General features: G+C 35.1%; 1 protein-coding gene across 1 annotated transcript; it reads right to left on the bottom strand.

The window, feature by feature from the left end:
* On the bottom strand, positions 1-12,142 carry LOC106073097 (carbohydrate sulfotransferase 15-like). The gene is made up of 10 exons (XM_056024156.1): positions 11,994-12,142; positions 10,968-11,106; positions 9,113-9,158; positions 7,966-8,122; positions 6,454-6,679; positions 5,943-6,062; positions 5,075-5,231; positions 3,705-3,858; positions 2,531-2,678; positions 1-644 (listed from the first exon to the last, which is right to left on the bottom strand). Exons 1-10 carry the CDS (start codon positions 12,006-12,008, stop codon positions 460-462), a joined length of 1,347 nt encoding a protein of 448 aa, XP_055880131.1. The 5' UTR covers positions 12,009-12,142; the 3' UTR covers positions 1-459.
* Positions 12,143-15,306: the final 3,164 nt, after the last annotated feature.

Below are 15,306 nucleotides of genomic sequence, written 5' to 3'. Positions count from 1 at the left end.
TTTCTACTTTGTTCATCTCCCACAACATTTTTTAAATCACGTGTAAGCTGTAGACTGTGATGTAAGCTGTAGACTGTGATGTAAGCTGTAGACTGCGATGTAAGCTGTAGACTGTGATGTAAGCTGTAGACTGTGATGTAAGCTGTAGACTGTGATGTAAGCTGTAGACTGTGATGTAAGCTGTAGACTGTGATTTAAGCTGTAGACTGTGATTTAAGCTGTAGACTGTGATGTAAGCTGTAGACTGTGATTTAAGCTGTAGACTATCTGAAAGGAATAGCAAATCCACAGTTATTTTTTTTAATCTTGGGAGTCTCATGCTAGTAACAAACATGTATACATATACATGTGTGTGTTTGCTAATAACTTAGTAGCGTCTGCTAATATAAATAGGTCTGTGTTATCGATGTCGTCGATTTAAGGTTAAAGCAACCTCATGGTGTGTTCGCAGTGATGGCATCAATCGCGCCACAAAAATTTGGTGCTGCCTAACAATGTGGCCAGGTCCTGGTTAAAGCTGGCAAAAAATTCTTCTAAAATGGATCTGGTCTCTGAAAACATTAGCCCAACACTACTATTGTTCTTTGTCTTCTGTTTAGTGCTTTCTTCAGCAATGGCTTCTAGTTCCGAATCTTTCAGTGGATCTAAAAAAAAAAAGGCAAAATGGTTAAAATGACGTGACATGACAGGGTAAGGGAGATAACCGGTTTGTGTAACATTCTTTGTCTTAAGAGTTTAACCTGTTGTTCTTTAGCCTAGCGATCTCAAAAATGGTCGGGACAAATCAATAAACAAGAAATCTTTCAGTGGGAACTGTTTCTTAATTGAACATAAAAGAACATTTTCCCTTTCAGACCTTGCAATCTATAGAGCAGATGATATAAAGGTCATCTGTTTCTGTGGCCAGTACAACGACCAACCGCCTTTACTTTTTCCCCAACTAATGTCAGGCACCCATTAGAGCTGGTTGGACTCGGGAGCCCTAAGGATACCGATATTCAAAATCCCAGTCTTCACCGAGATTTGAACCTAGGAACCCCGCTTCAGAATCCAAGCGCTGTACCACTCAGTCATCTCGCACATAACAAATCGGAAAAGCTTGCAAAACAAATGAAAAAGTATGATCAAGGAACACGCATACATGAAACCGAGACCAATAAATACAATCTTTTAACGCGATAACCCTAGTGTGCATAACTTCTGCCATATCTCTATCTCAATACTGCAAGACTTAACTCCTTTTTTAAATATAAAAGACAATTAATTAAAACCACTAATAAATTATCTAACTGCTTTATTTTCATACATCTATGTGATGTCTTGTACACTAGATAATTGTGCAAAGTCTTACGTACCCCGCCCATGGTCCCATAGTGCAAGTGGATTGATACGTTTGAATATATTCAGCAAGACTATCAGACCGCTATTAGCTAGACTACCAATAACCACAATCCTCTTTCCCTCCTAGCAAAATTTTAAAGCGCGATTGTTTTACCTATTGGTAATTAATTATTTTGTTTGCTATAGAACAAGAGAAAAAAATTGTACTTAACTGATGTGATGGTATAAGTTGAATTAGCCCCCTTTATACTTATAGTTTGAAACTAACAATAGATAACTATAAAACCTCCCAATCCAATAAGCACTTCTCTGAAACAGTGGCTGATGTGTTAGCTTAAGGAGGCTTGAGCAATCAAGTTCAAATGTAGGTCGATCAAATATTTTTTTTTATAAATGGGCGATCTCGATAATATTCACCCAGATACCCACTTCTTTCTCACCCACCTCTTTCCCAACAGGTCCAGGCAAGTGGTATAATCAAAGAGTATTGAGAAAGTTAAAAGCATGAAAAAGCGCTAAACAAAACAATTGTTAAAAATTTCTAATCGCACAGATTTGTTATTGTTACTTGCTACGAGCAAATGAGGCTCTTAATTATTTAATTATTCACCAACAATCTATAATAGCTTAGGAAGACTTCAATCTTGAGTAACAAACAATACTATGTCAATTACAACTTCGTTTTCATTCCTCCATCTTTTGATCCTCCTCCTTTCTCTCACTCTTTCAACATGGATTCGCACCATTTAACAGCCACGCTACGCTGCGCACGTAACATTAGTCAATTTAATTTAATGACATAATTGATTCAAACTACTCGATACAACCACGATAAAATTATAATTTAAATAATAATAATAAATAATGTTTTTTGTCTTGTTTTTTTTTAATTTGAGACGGGATTTAGGTTACCAAACAAAAGAGCCGAGGGGGTTTCTTAAAAACTGAACATCTATGATGTACATTGATTAAGACAAATTACATTTAAATCCTTTGCTGCAGATAAATAGGGATAGTCTTGGGTTATGAAGTATTTAATTAAAACTAGCAAGGTATTAATCTTCATCAGTGTGTTGTGTCAAGGAAAAAAAAAAGACACAAAATATAATAATACCCCCCCCCTGCTTATTTATCTGTCTTCAGAAATTATTGTTCAATACAAGAACAACGAGGAACCCTTTAGACTTACCAACATTTAAGAAATCAAAAGCTTGTCTCAAGAATTCTTTTGTGTTGCTATGGTAATCTTCAGTACGGAAAATAAAGAAATGTTTTCTGTTGAAGACTGAGAACCACTCTCTTAGAAAGACTGAGTAACAGCTGACGTGAAGCCTCACCTGTCAACAGAAGGGGGATAAAAGATCTGTAGTAAGACTTTCTGAGGGAATTATTCTATAAAAGAGGTTTTCAAACATTTTTGACCCGGGGACCCTTTTATATAGTCAGAACGTACCCACGAACCACTAAGTAATAAAGCTACCAAAATTGCATATTATAGAAGTAACCAATCTAAAACCTAAAAACAAATGTCAACATGGAAGAAGTTGATGAAATTTTATGACCGACTCAACGAGCACAAAATTCGAGTGTTTTTTTTTGTTTTTTTTTTAAATATTTGTTATGAGATTCATTACGGCTGAAAAAAAAAGGAGGGAAAAACAGTTAAAAACTTCTTTGCAATGAACAATAATGTAGAATATCAATTTTTAAATATTTTTTTTTGTAATTAGAATTTGTGGTATCTTTGCTTAAAGATTGGTTCCAATTCCTTTTCCTGTATTAGTATGGATTCATCTGTGACTGGGCACTGAGTTTGTTCACGCTCAAAAGGGTTCACTAACCAGTCAAGTGAAGAATGTCTTCAAATCTTTAGTTTAGGATCGAGGTTCGACACCAAACTCGGGCAGAGTTGTGTTAACTGAGCGCCAAAAGTCAGCACGGAAAACCTTCTCCCACATACCCCCCTTCCTCCACTGGTCCACAAATGAGATTGGAGTCTTGGACCATAGCGCTCTGAGCATGCTATAAGCATGAAAGTAGCGCTATATAAAAGCTATAACTTGTTCTATTTATTTATAAAGCTATAAGGAGAGGCGGTTGCTGGGCTTATTAAACTTCTGTTTAGTAATGGAAAGTGATCATTTAAACAGCTTCAAACATGATTTTTAAGAATTACGGTAAAGAGTTTCAGTTTAGGCCATAAAATAAAAACGTGAACGTTACAAATAGATTCCAATTCCTTGTACCAGGCATAAACACGTAGGTCTACCGTCTACCTTAACAAAAGTTACTATCTAGCGGGAAGTAATAAACCTATGTTGTGTTAAAAAAAAGTAACAGTTCAGAATAGTAGATGTACTAACTGGTAGTTTCTGATACAATTCATCACTGAAAAAACAATGGAGTATTGAGTGGGTCCGTAGACACTCAGTTATCAAAGACACGGCTATAGGCACATCTACAGCTAATTTTTCTGGAGTAAAGCCAAAACCACGAGAAGTGTAGTCAGAATATAACCTGAAAATAACAGACCAAGTTTTGATCTTATGGTGATATTCAAAAGCTAAAATGTTCAATGCTATTTTGGGCTTTAAGGTTAAAAAAACAACAACATCAACAATAACAGATATACAGGATGTTTATCAGATTCAGACGATAGATTTAACCCAGACATGATTAAAATTTTAGATGATTAAACTTTGAGATGTTTTTTTTTTATCTCCAGAAGTGATGGCCAAAATAGAATCTACTCTCATTGACTTCACACAAGGATGTATTGTTGGCCTCTTTCAGTGTAGAACGATTATGGTTAATCTCGAACACTTTTCATGTGACTGTGGAGCCCTATTTTGGAGAGACATTCCAGTACACAAATATCGCAGGTTAAGGTGGCTTTCGCTTTGATGGTAAAGGAGTGTTAGAGATGAGGATCCTACCAATGGAATTGAGATGCTACAGAAGGATCCCAGATATCACGTTCAAAGACCGAATCACAAACCAAGAGATTAGAGACAGGGTTACTGCAGCGATTGAACCCCATGATGACCTGATAATTATCGTAAAAAAAAAAAACCGCAAGCTTAAGATCTATGGCCATATACTAATATCTTCGGGGCTCGCAAAGACCTTCCTTCAGGAAACCGTACCAGGAAAAAGAACAAGAGGCAGACAGAGAAAGCGATGGGAGGACAACATAAAAGAATGGAAGGGCCTGCCATTGAAAAAAGTTCTAACAAAGGCAAAAGGCAGAGAGGAATGGAGAAAGAAGGTCGACGAGTCTTGTATGGTGCCCCAACGGTCCATAGACTAAGGGATAGGTAAAGGCAAGGTAAAGGAGCTGGAGGTTAATCGCATTCCGAAACTCATTCTCTACGGGCGGCCTCGCGTTTGGCTCAAGAAAACTGGTCGCCCCCCACCTCTTTACGTGGATGTAATAAAACAGGACCTCAAAACAATGAGCATTGATACTGACCATTGGGAAGGCATAGCCCTAGACCGCACTAGTTGGAGAGACCAAGAAAGCAATGGACAGTAAAAAAGTCATGGGCCTCAGCTCTGGAAGAAAAGCGTGCCATACGAAAAAATGAGTAACATATAACAAAAACTAATTTAGGAAATGCGTACTCTTCATTGATGAAGAAATCAGAATCTCTAGACATGTAATATTAATGTTTAAATTATAGTGAAGTATTTTATAAAATCTGACAGGGTTTTTGACTAAATATCCACTCACCTATCAACAGGGTTTCTGACCAAAATAAAAAATTTTGGGTTTTTATAAATGTGACGCATGGCGTGTGGAGTCAGAAATCTTGGCTCCTGGAGACCTTTGTTCTGAGGATCTTCTGGCCAACCACGAAAATCCCAAACATCCACTGGAGTTGCGTCTCCTGATTCGCGAAAAAGAAAGAAACAAACAACAACTAACTTAGCACTCAATACTCTAAAATCTAAATATCTAATGCATAGATTACATTATTAGCCATCTGAGAACAAACACGTAGAAATGTTTTTAAAAGAAGAACCTTTAATGAGTTTTAATTTTTGCAGTCTGTTTGGCCGTTTGTCTGACACATTTATTTTCTCAAAAACTACAAGCACTAGTGCAAGTCTGACGTTACCATCCCCTAAATTGTGCCCAGGAGAGATGCTACGCCTATAAGGTAATCCTTTTTTTTTTCAAAATAAATATGCATATTATATGCACTAAGATAGAAACAATTTTTTTTTTTCTCAAAATCTGTTTTACACTAGGCACTTCAATTATAACCTGAAACAAGAAAATATAAAAAGACCTTTAAACAAAACAAAGCTTATACAAAATAAGGAACTGCAAAAATAGCAGCCAAATCTCTCAGTACTGTAAGTTAAATGTCTTGTAATTAGATGTTAAGGTCGTTGTTTTGAATTTGAGTGATCGTTTATGTGTAACTATTAGTTCTACCGACCCACACGGGCCGCCTATGAGTTTGTGTTCTAGTCCTTCCACTAGTTTATTTGTCTTTAATATGAAGTTCATTATTACACCATCTATGTACGTCTCCTCTAGACTAACGTTTTAAAAAGTAACCCCCCCCCCTTTTCTGTTCCATTTATCTAACCTGTTATGAGTTGTATCTTGGACTGTGACAGCATAGTAGTTATCTGCACAGACATCACATGGAACATATTCTTGTACTGCCACAGTTGCGTTTTGACAGACGTATTGCTGGGATGAAGTCCTTCAACAAGAGACAAGAGTTGTACAATGTACTTAAAATTATGTTTCATAAGACAGTGTGGTAGACTATATATGGATATATATAATTATTCATTAAAATTCATATGCGAAATGTTGGTAGAATAGATAGAATATGTATTTGTTGTTAATATGGATAGATTTTAGATACAAATATTATATATGTTAATATTTAATATTAAATAAAAAGACAGGTAGCTTAGATTGACAATTAAATTCTACTATACTATACTATACTATACTATACTATACTATACTATACTATACCATACTATACTATACTATATTATACTTTACTATAGTATACTATACTATAGTATACTATACTATACTACATATAGTATACATTCTCACGAGCATCAGGTTATAAATACCATATCTTGACCAACTCCAGTAATAAATGTCTTTGCCCATTGGTCCACTATTATGTATGATCTGCGGATGCTGGGTCAACCTGTTATGGAAGTCTGTTGTTCCACATTTGTCAAAGCCCAAGATATGGAAATATGGCAAGCACTTAAAAACCAAGCCTTTGTTCCTTGAGGAGTAGCTCTCTCTGAAGCATGGATTTAGGTAAGTCTCAATATACTTTGGTCTCGACTGCACAAAACAAGAAAAACATTGTAAAAAATACTTTTAAAAAACAACAACAACAAAAAAAAAAAAACAACCACGCTTATATTAAGTGTAATTGTATAAATATTTTTTTTTATTTTTAATTTTATTTTATTAGGTTTCGTTTTTGTATAAATTAGTTTGGACCATTCTGTAATAGTGCATAATGCTGACCTAGGCATAATAAATATGTGCTATTAGAATTATTTTTACCAAATTGTTTTTGTTTAGCTGTAGACCCGTTGTGAAAGGGGTGAGGGAAGAAAGGGGTATCTTGGTGAATGTTTACATGATCGTTTTTTTAAATGGGCTCGAGTCCTCAAGGGGACTAATACAACTTATACCACCACATCTGTTGTACGATTTCATTCCCTTGTTCAAGATACCAAACCAGAAAATTAATTACCAATAGTTAATTAACTAATTGGTTATTTTTTTTTAAATTGATTTTTGTGTTTTCAGGTAAAAGAAATAGGCCTAATTGTGCAAAATTTCAGCTTAATCCGAGTTTGGGTGTGGGAGAAATAACGTGCACAAACTTTTTACCAGACAGGCTGAGACAGACTATAATCTTTGTAATAAAGTGAACGCATATTTAAAGTTTATTTATTATTAGTTTATTTTGAAAGACAGTCAAACGGTTGCCGGGCAGTGTAGTATGCGCTTCGGACTTTCGACTCGTTGGTCGAAGGTTCGATCTTGCCTGTTGCCATCACCTGCCGTCATGCAGTGGGGTGCGCGACGATTTGTCGCAGCAGTTCTCTCTCTATCAGCATCTATCTATCTATCTATCTATCTATCTATCTATCTATCTATCTATCTATCTATCTATCTATCTATCTATCTATCTATCTATCTATCTATCTATCTATCTATCTATCTATCCATCCATCTATCTATCCATCCATCTATCTAATCTATCTATCTATCTATCTATCTATCTATCTATCTATCTATCTATCTATCTATCTATCCATCCATCCATCTATCCATCTATCTATCTATCTATCTATCTATCTATCTATCTATCTATCTATCTATCTATCTATCCATCTATCTATCTATCCATCTATCTAATCTATCTATCTATCTATCTATCTATCTATCTATCTATCTATCTATCCATCTATCTATCCATCCATCTATCTAATCTATCTATCTATCTATCTATCTATCTATCTATCTATCTATCTATCTATCTATCTATCTATCTATTTGTACACAAAATGTACGCAAACATGTGCATAATCCCAGATACAGATCAAACTTACAGAACACATGATATCATCTGTGTCATTATCTCCAAGCTTTAAAATCGCGTCATTCGTTTGAGTGCAAGGGAAATCATTCACGTTGTCATATGTCATATTCTCAATCCTAGTTGTAGAACTTGACTTGAAGTTGAGATTGAGATCGTCTCTACTAAACCTGACAAAAGAGATACACGCATAGGTAGGCAACAACTAGACGTTCATATGACACTCGAACCTCTAAATTCTGCCAGGTTTAGATCAGTGGCTTAGCTAGGTATATGGGGCCTGGCAGGCTTGACCTTTTCAGGGGCCCCTGCATTTTGACATTAGATATCATGACTTGAGATGATGTACTGAATAGATACATAAGTCTAAATTGGTACAGTATAAAAGTAAAATTAACAACAAATAATCATTAAGACTCGTTGAATAATACCGTTTGTTTATTGGCCAGATAATGCACAAGTGATAAATCTCAATTCATATCGCCTCACGTCCTGCTTTCTGTGCAGCGAAGGAATCTCTAACATCATCTAGAATATTCTAGATTGTAGATCAACATTACGTTTTTTTTAGCACCACGTGAATAGCAAGATGACATGACAGCAGGGGCGTAACAGTTGATAGTTAACGTAAACAAATTAAGACATTTATTATATTCATTAGGGGGGTGGACTCTCAAGTGGGGGCACGGAGGAACTTTCAAATCTGGACCCATGGCGGCTTTTGATGGCGAGATAGAATTGGATTAAGTGTTGGGCTTTTCAACTAAATCTGAACGTCAAGACCATTTTTATTCCATAGTATGGTCGTCACTCGTGTTCTGTCTAGAAGAAAATATGTTTGAAATTTAGTATGGAACAAGCAAAATAAAAAAAAAAAAAACAACAAACAAGTTTATTGAATGAATAGCAAGAACCGTTCAATCGCTGCTATATCGCTTAATATTGCAATTTTTATCTCCTCTTTTTCTATTTATAATACAAAATAATTAATATACACTAATTGATTAACTAATTAACTCTCCGACATGTAAAATGAGAACGAAGAAGAAGATTAACTAATTGTTAAATTTTTTCGATGAAAAATGTGCCTTGGCAGAATTATAAAAAAAAAAAGGGGGGGGGGTATTTAACAAAAATAATTGAAGTGAAAATATTCTCACCTGAAATTTTCATCCTTTCCAAATAACAAAGATTGTCTTAATATACCTGTGGGTATAAATATGTTGTAATATACCTGTGGGTATATATATATGTCTTAATATACATGTGGGTATAGATATGCCTTAATATACTTGTGGGTATAGATATGCCTTAATATACCTGTGGGTATAAATATGTCTTAATATACCTGTGAGTATAAATATAAACAAATCACTAAAACTAAAAGCCGGCTAGTAACCAAATACGTTGCCATGCGTTTATCTTTTTCCTCTACATAGCTTCCTGCCTATTTCTTGCAAGAGCTATCTAGACTTCAGAAGAATACTTGCTTTATGAACTTATCTTTATTATTCTAAAATAATTAATAATTTAATAATTTGAAATTTCAATAAACGGGTCACATTCAAACGATTTCTCTAACATACTTTTTAGCCCGGGAATAAGTGCATAGACGAGTTTTGGTTATCTTTCCTCTCCCCCCACCCTCTGGAATCCCTTTTAGTTTTCTTCACCCTGACATAGACTTTTGACTTGATTTGAAACCATCGCTTTATAACCCCTCCCCACCCCAACGACACACACACACACATGCTTTTGGCCCATGAAATCTAGTTTAACTTTCACGTATCCACTCCCCCATCCGCTTCCGCTTACAACAAAAAAGTTAGTCTTACGTACAATCTGACTTGACTTCGGCTTCTCAATTCAATATTTAATATGACCTTGTTTCTTTTCGACTGTACCCTACCCACACACACTCCTCCCACACCATATACACTTCACACTTTCGGCCATATTTTATTACAAATTAAACCTTTTTTTTAGCATCCTCCTATTGATTGAACCTTCACCACACACTTTTCAGCTTATGTATTTTCTGCATTGTAGGCCTACGGTAGGAAAATATTCCTTGCTCTCTTTCTCTCTCTAAAAAAATATAGAATTTAGATCTAACTTTGATGCTCTTAGGATTCATCTCATCTCTTACTGTGGTCCCGTATGGGCATAGACTACCACCCACCTTCCTCAAGGCAACTCGGTTCTGAGCGAGTGACTCAATTGTCCCCCTCCCATCTGCTTGGTATCTGTTTCCAAATCGCGGGGCCATGAATTCCTGTGCCGTCCCATCTTTCTCTATTAGGATTAGGTGTTGTTTTAATTTATTTAGACCGCGTCTAAAAGGAAGCGGAAGTGACGTTAGATAAGTTTTTTTTAAAAGTTCATTTAGGGAAAAATTAAGAAAATACAGGATGTCCTATTTTTGTGTTCCTCTATTTATACTTTGTATATAGAATGCGGTCTTTGCTAAGATACAATCTGTCAAAACCGTATCTTAGTGAACACCTTAGAAGTAAAAAAAAATATGTGTACGAAATTTCATTCGAATCCGTACGACAGTTGATGATATCTCTTTATCAATCAGTCACTTAGTCAGTGGTATTTTGCAAATATAATATAGATTAGCAAACCATTAAAAAAAAATAAGATTTAGTATTTAAATGTACATGTGTACCATTTGATTAGTTGCGTAGCGAGGTACACGAGAGAACGGGTTCAACATTCGTCGAAAATAAATAATTGTAGAAAATTTCAACTTGATTCGAGAATGGAAAGTGGGACAAATACAATATTCCATCTAGACAGACAGACGGAGCAAACAATAATTAACAACTATTTACAATGACCTTTGTGGGGCCTCTATTAGCCACGGGTACTGGCGCAACATCACTGGTTGGTTGCTACATCACTGCATTTGATTGTATTTTTTCTTGATAATAATTATACTCTTTGTGTATATCTATTGTATTTATATGAAAGTGTAGTAGAAACACTATCAAATAAACTGATACTTACGGATTTTTGTAGTTTTTGAAAGTGGAGACTGTATATCCAGAATGTGTAGCACTATATACCAAGAGATGGACAGCATAAATATTGTAACAGCTATCTTCTTATAGATTCTGAATCGTCTAATGCCCAATCGCATTGAAATCTGCACATAATAATTTAATAATGTATTCAAAATAAATTGGGGGGTTGAAAAAAACAAACAACTAATTATAATAATTTAATGAATATAGCGCTGTTTACTTATGTAATTTAGGCTATTAAGGACGATCTTTATTGCGCCTCTGAGTCCACCCAGTCATTGGCGTAGCCGGGGGAGTGGTTCAACCCCCCACCCCGCACCCAAAATGAATCCCCCCCCCCAACCGTAAGGTAGGCTAGGGTAGATTAGGTAGGAGGTTTTAAACTCAAAACTCCTTGGCTGTGCTGGGGCAAGTGATGGTTTAGACTCCTTGGCTGTGCTGGGGCAAGTGATGGTTTAGGCTCCTTGGCTGTGCTGGGGCAAGTGATGGTTTAGGCTCCTTGGCTGTGCTGGGGCAAGTGATGGTTTAGGCTCCTTGGCTGTGCTGGGGCAAGTGATGGTTTAGGCTCCATGGCTGTGCTGGGGCAAGTGATGGTTTAGGCTCCTTGGCTGTGCTGGGGCAAGTGATGGTTTAGGCTCCTTGGCTGCGCTGGGGCAAGTTATGGTTTAGGCTCCTTGGCTGTGCTGGGGCAAGTGATGGTTTAGTGTTAAAATCTCACTTAAAATAAACAGAATTAAAGCAAAAAATCAATCATGTCTTCATCACTGAATCTTTGTTGAAAGATTAAGACTGGGACAGCTTTATTGATCCTTAATGAAAATTTATTGTGATTACAATGATTGTTTTCTCAATTAAAAACAGCAACAATCCACATAAATAGAACAAACACAACAGAACCAAGTTCATTGATTGACTACACAAATTGGCCTCGATTTTTGTCACGTTCCTCGATCAACGAGTAGCACTGATATAGTCAGATCAAATACTAAAATAATAAATACAACTGTACCTGCAAAATGCCCATTATTTTAAAATGTATTACCAAAGGATGATTCAACACTAAACAAATGACTCAAACAAGACATGCAGGCAAAGTGGTATCCCCAGAAATCTGACCTAACGATCTTATCAGAAGCTGTACAACTTATAGAGATTGAACAATTTTGATGTAGAATCTATCGTATAATTGAAACACAGAGATTTTAATAGGTTACCCAGCTGTAGACACGGAATCAATATTATTACATTGACTTTCACACCTTCGCATTTCTATAGAAATTGCATTACATTAAACCAGTGCCCGATTTTAGTAAGTGAATGCCCTGGGCAGAATTTTTGTGGAGGGCCCAACTTCTTTAATATAAATGCACATATAAAATATTCATACATCTATAAGCATGTCCAATGGACAAAGAAAGTACATGCAAATGTAATCTCATTTCTCTTATTTTCTTCAATGTTAGTATGTATATTTTTTTTTAAAATCTGTTTGAAAAGTGGAGGCTGCACAATGTTGTACTCAGGCCCTGATTAACACTTAAAGAAAAAAAGTTTTAGCATTTTAACTATTTATCAATTACAGGAAATGATAATGTCAATAAAAAATATCTGATAATTCTCTGCTATTAATTACAAAGTAGTATTTCTTATCTCGTATGAAATTTGATTTATAACTGCCTCTTTCAAAGAACAATTCACTGGTTTTCAATATGGTATACAATATAATATATTATTATATATCTCTTCATCAATAAAAATTGTTAATATCTCAGAAAAATGATTTTTTAAAATAAATTCACACTTGAGATTTCCCTTTACTTCACTCACACAAACGCACCTAGAATAGAATCAATAAAGATTTGTACGTTATTTGATTCTCTCAGCGGGATGTTCTTACTTGACCGGGAATGTATACCTACAGGCAGCATACTCATACGCAGATTTTGCGCCCCCTATTTGGGCCAGAAAGCGAAACCCCCCCCCCCCCCAACAACTTAGAAGTTATAGTAACTTTCGCAGGCCAGCGACTAATCTTTTACATTCAGAGTTAAGGATAATTTTAAATCAATAACTGCTAAGATTAACCCAGATTTCTCTATCGAGACATGAAAGGAAGCTAGAATGTGCCAAAGTAGCGCCAAAATAATGAAACAGAAGTAAAAGATTACAGTGTTGAACTAAAGAAACAAACTTCCAGGACAATAGTTTTGAACTAAAGAAACAAACTTCCTGGACAATAGTTTTGAACTAAAGAAACAAACTTCCTGGACAATAGTTTTGAACTAAAGAAACAAACTTACAGGACAATAGTTTTGAACTAAAGAAACAAACTTTCTGGACAATAGTTTTGAACTAAAGAAACAAAGTTCCTGGACAATAGTTTTGAACTAAAGAAACAAACTTCCTGGACAAAAGTTTTGAACTAAAGAAACAAACTTTCTGGACAATAGTTTTGAACTAAAGAAACAAACTTTCTGGACAATAGTTTTGAACTAAAGAAACAAACTTCCTGGACAATAGTTTTGAACTAAAGAAACAAACTTACAGGACAATAGTTTTGAACTAAAGAAACAAACTTTCTGGACAATAGTTTTGAACTAAAGAAACAAACTTTCTGGACAATAGTTTTGAACTAAAGAAACAAAGTTCCTGGACAATAGTTTTGAACTAAAGAAACAAACTTCCTGGACAAAAGTTTTGAACTAAAGAAACAAACTTTCTGGACAATAGTTTTGAACTAAAGAAACAAACTTTCTGGACAATAGTTTTGAACTAAAGAAACAAACTTCCTGGACAATAGTTTTGAACTAAAGAAACAAACTTACAGGACAATAGTTTTGAACTAAAGAAACAAACTTTCTGGACAATAGTTTTGAACTAAAGAAACAAACTTCCTGGACAATAGTTTTGAACTAAAGAAACAAACTTACAGGACAATAGTTTTGAACTAAAGAAACAAACTTTCTGGACAATAGTTTTGAACTAAAGAAACAAAGTTCCTGGACAATAGTTTTGAACTAAAGAAACAAACTTCCTGGACAAAAGTTTTGAACTAAAGAAACAAACTTTCTGGACAATAGTTTTGAACTAAAGAAACAAACTTTCTGGACAATAGTTTTGAACTAAAGAAACAAACTTACAGGACAATAGTTTTGAACTAAAGAAACAAACTTTCTGGACAATAGTTTTGAACTAAAGAAACAAACTTCCTGGACAATAGTTTTGAACTAAAGAAACAAACTTACAGGACAATAGTTTTGAACTAAAGAAACAAACTTTCTGGACAATAGTTTTGAACTAAAGAAACAAACTTTCTGGACAATAGTTTTGAACTAAAGAAACAAACTTCCAAGCCATAGAAGTAAACGTTTGAGAATATTGCTGGACTCTAGTAGGTCACTGGACTCTAGTAGGTCACTGAACTCTAGTAGGTCACACTAAAAGAATGTGTTTCCAATGAGGAAGTCTGGAAGTAGCTGTACTTGAAGCAATTCCAAGGCCGTTAATTAGTCTTTTGACAGTGACCTCAAATTAATTTGGCATTTTGATTTCAATTAGCATATTTCTACATTGATAAAGACAATAATTATGATTTGTGAAGGACTTCGTAGCGGCTACTTAAGGTCATACGACAACTTCACCAAACCAATAAAAATTCATATGTGACTGGACATTCATCCGAATATTTTCACACTAACGTCGATCTCTCTAAGAAATAATGGGCATAAGTTTCTTGTTTGTCGTTTAGTGTGTATAAGGAATTGACGTCTACTAGGAGCACTTTATACGGATGTAGGCTTGGCCTATTTATGACAATGGTTTAGATTAGTATTAGACTTAAAAGTGTAAAAGATTTTTTAAAAATTACAACGCTCAATGAGATGTATTTAAAGAGAGTATTATAAAATCTTCTGAATATTTTTTTTTTCCAGAAGAAATCTTAGGTGACTACCAATGTGGTTTCAGACCCAACAAATCCACAACCGACCATATCTTCACACTAAGATGTATACTAGAAAAATGCCATGAATACAACATACCAATCCACCAACTCTTTATAGACTATAAAATGGCTTATGACAGTATCAGAAGGAAATACCTATATGACACTCTACAGGATTTTGGAATACCCAACAAGCTGACAAGACTTATACATATGACATTAAACAACTCAAAAAGCAAAGTCATAATACAAGGAGAACACTCACGGGAATTTAGGATTAAACGAGGATTAAGACAAGGAGACGCACTTTCCTGCATGCTTTTCAATTTAACACTGGAGAGAGTTATAAGAAATATACACATAAACACAAGGGGAACGA

The sequence above is a fragment of the Biomphalaria glabrata genome, chromosome 1, assembly GCF_947242115.1.
Source record: "Biomphalaria glabrata chromosome 1, xgBioGlab47.1, whole genome shotgun sequence".
Classification (NCBI taxonomy): Eukaryota; Metazoa; Mollusca; class Gastropoda; family Planorbidae; genus Biomphalaria; species Biomphalaria glabrata.
Note: the sequence above shows the minus strand (reverse complement) of the source record. Positions and strands in the feature narration are given on the sequence as shown.

Coding starts and splice junctions, on each gene's coding strand:
- LOC106073097 (XM_056024156.1), bottom strand. Junction 9,159..10,967: donor TTCAAAAACTACAAAAATCC/GTAAGTATCAGT, acceptor TTATACCCACAG/GTATATTAAGACAATCTTTG. Junction 6,063..6,453: donor CTGGAGTTGGTCAAGATATG/GTATTTATAACC, acceptor CTCTTGTTGAAG/GACTTCATCCCAGCAATACG.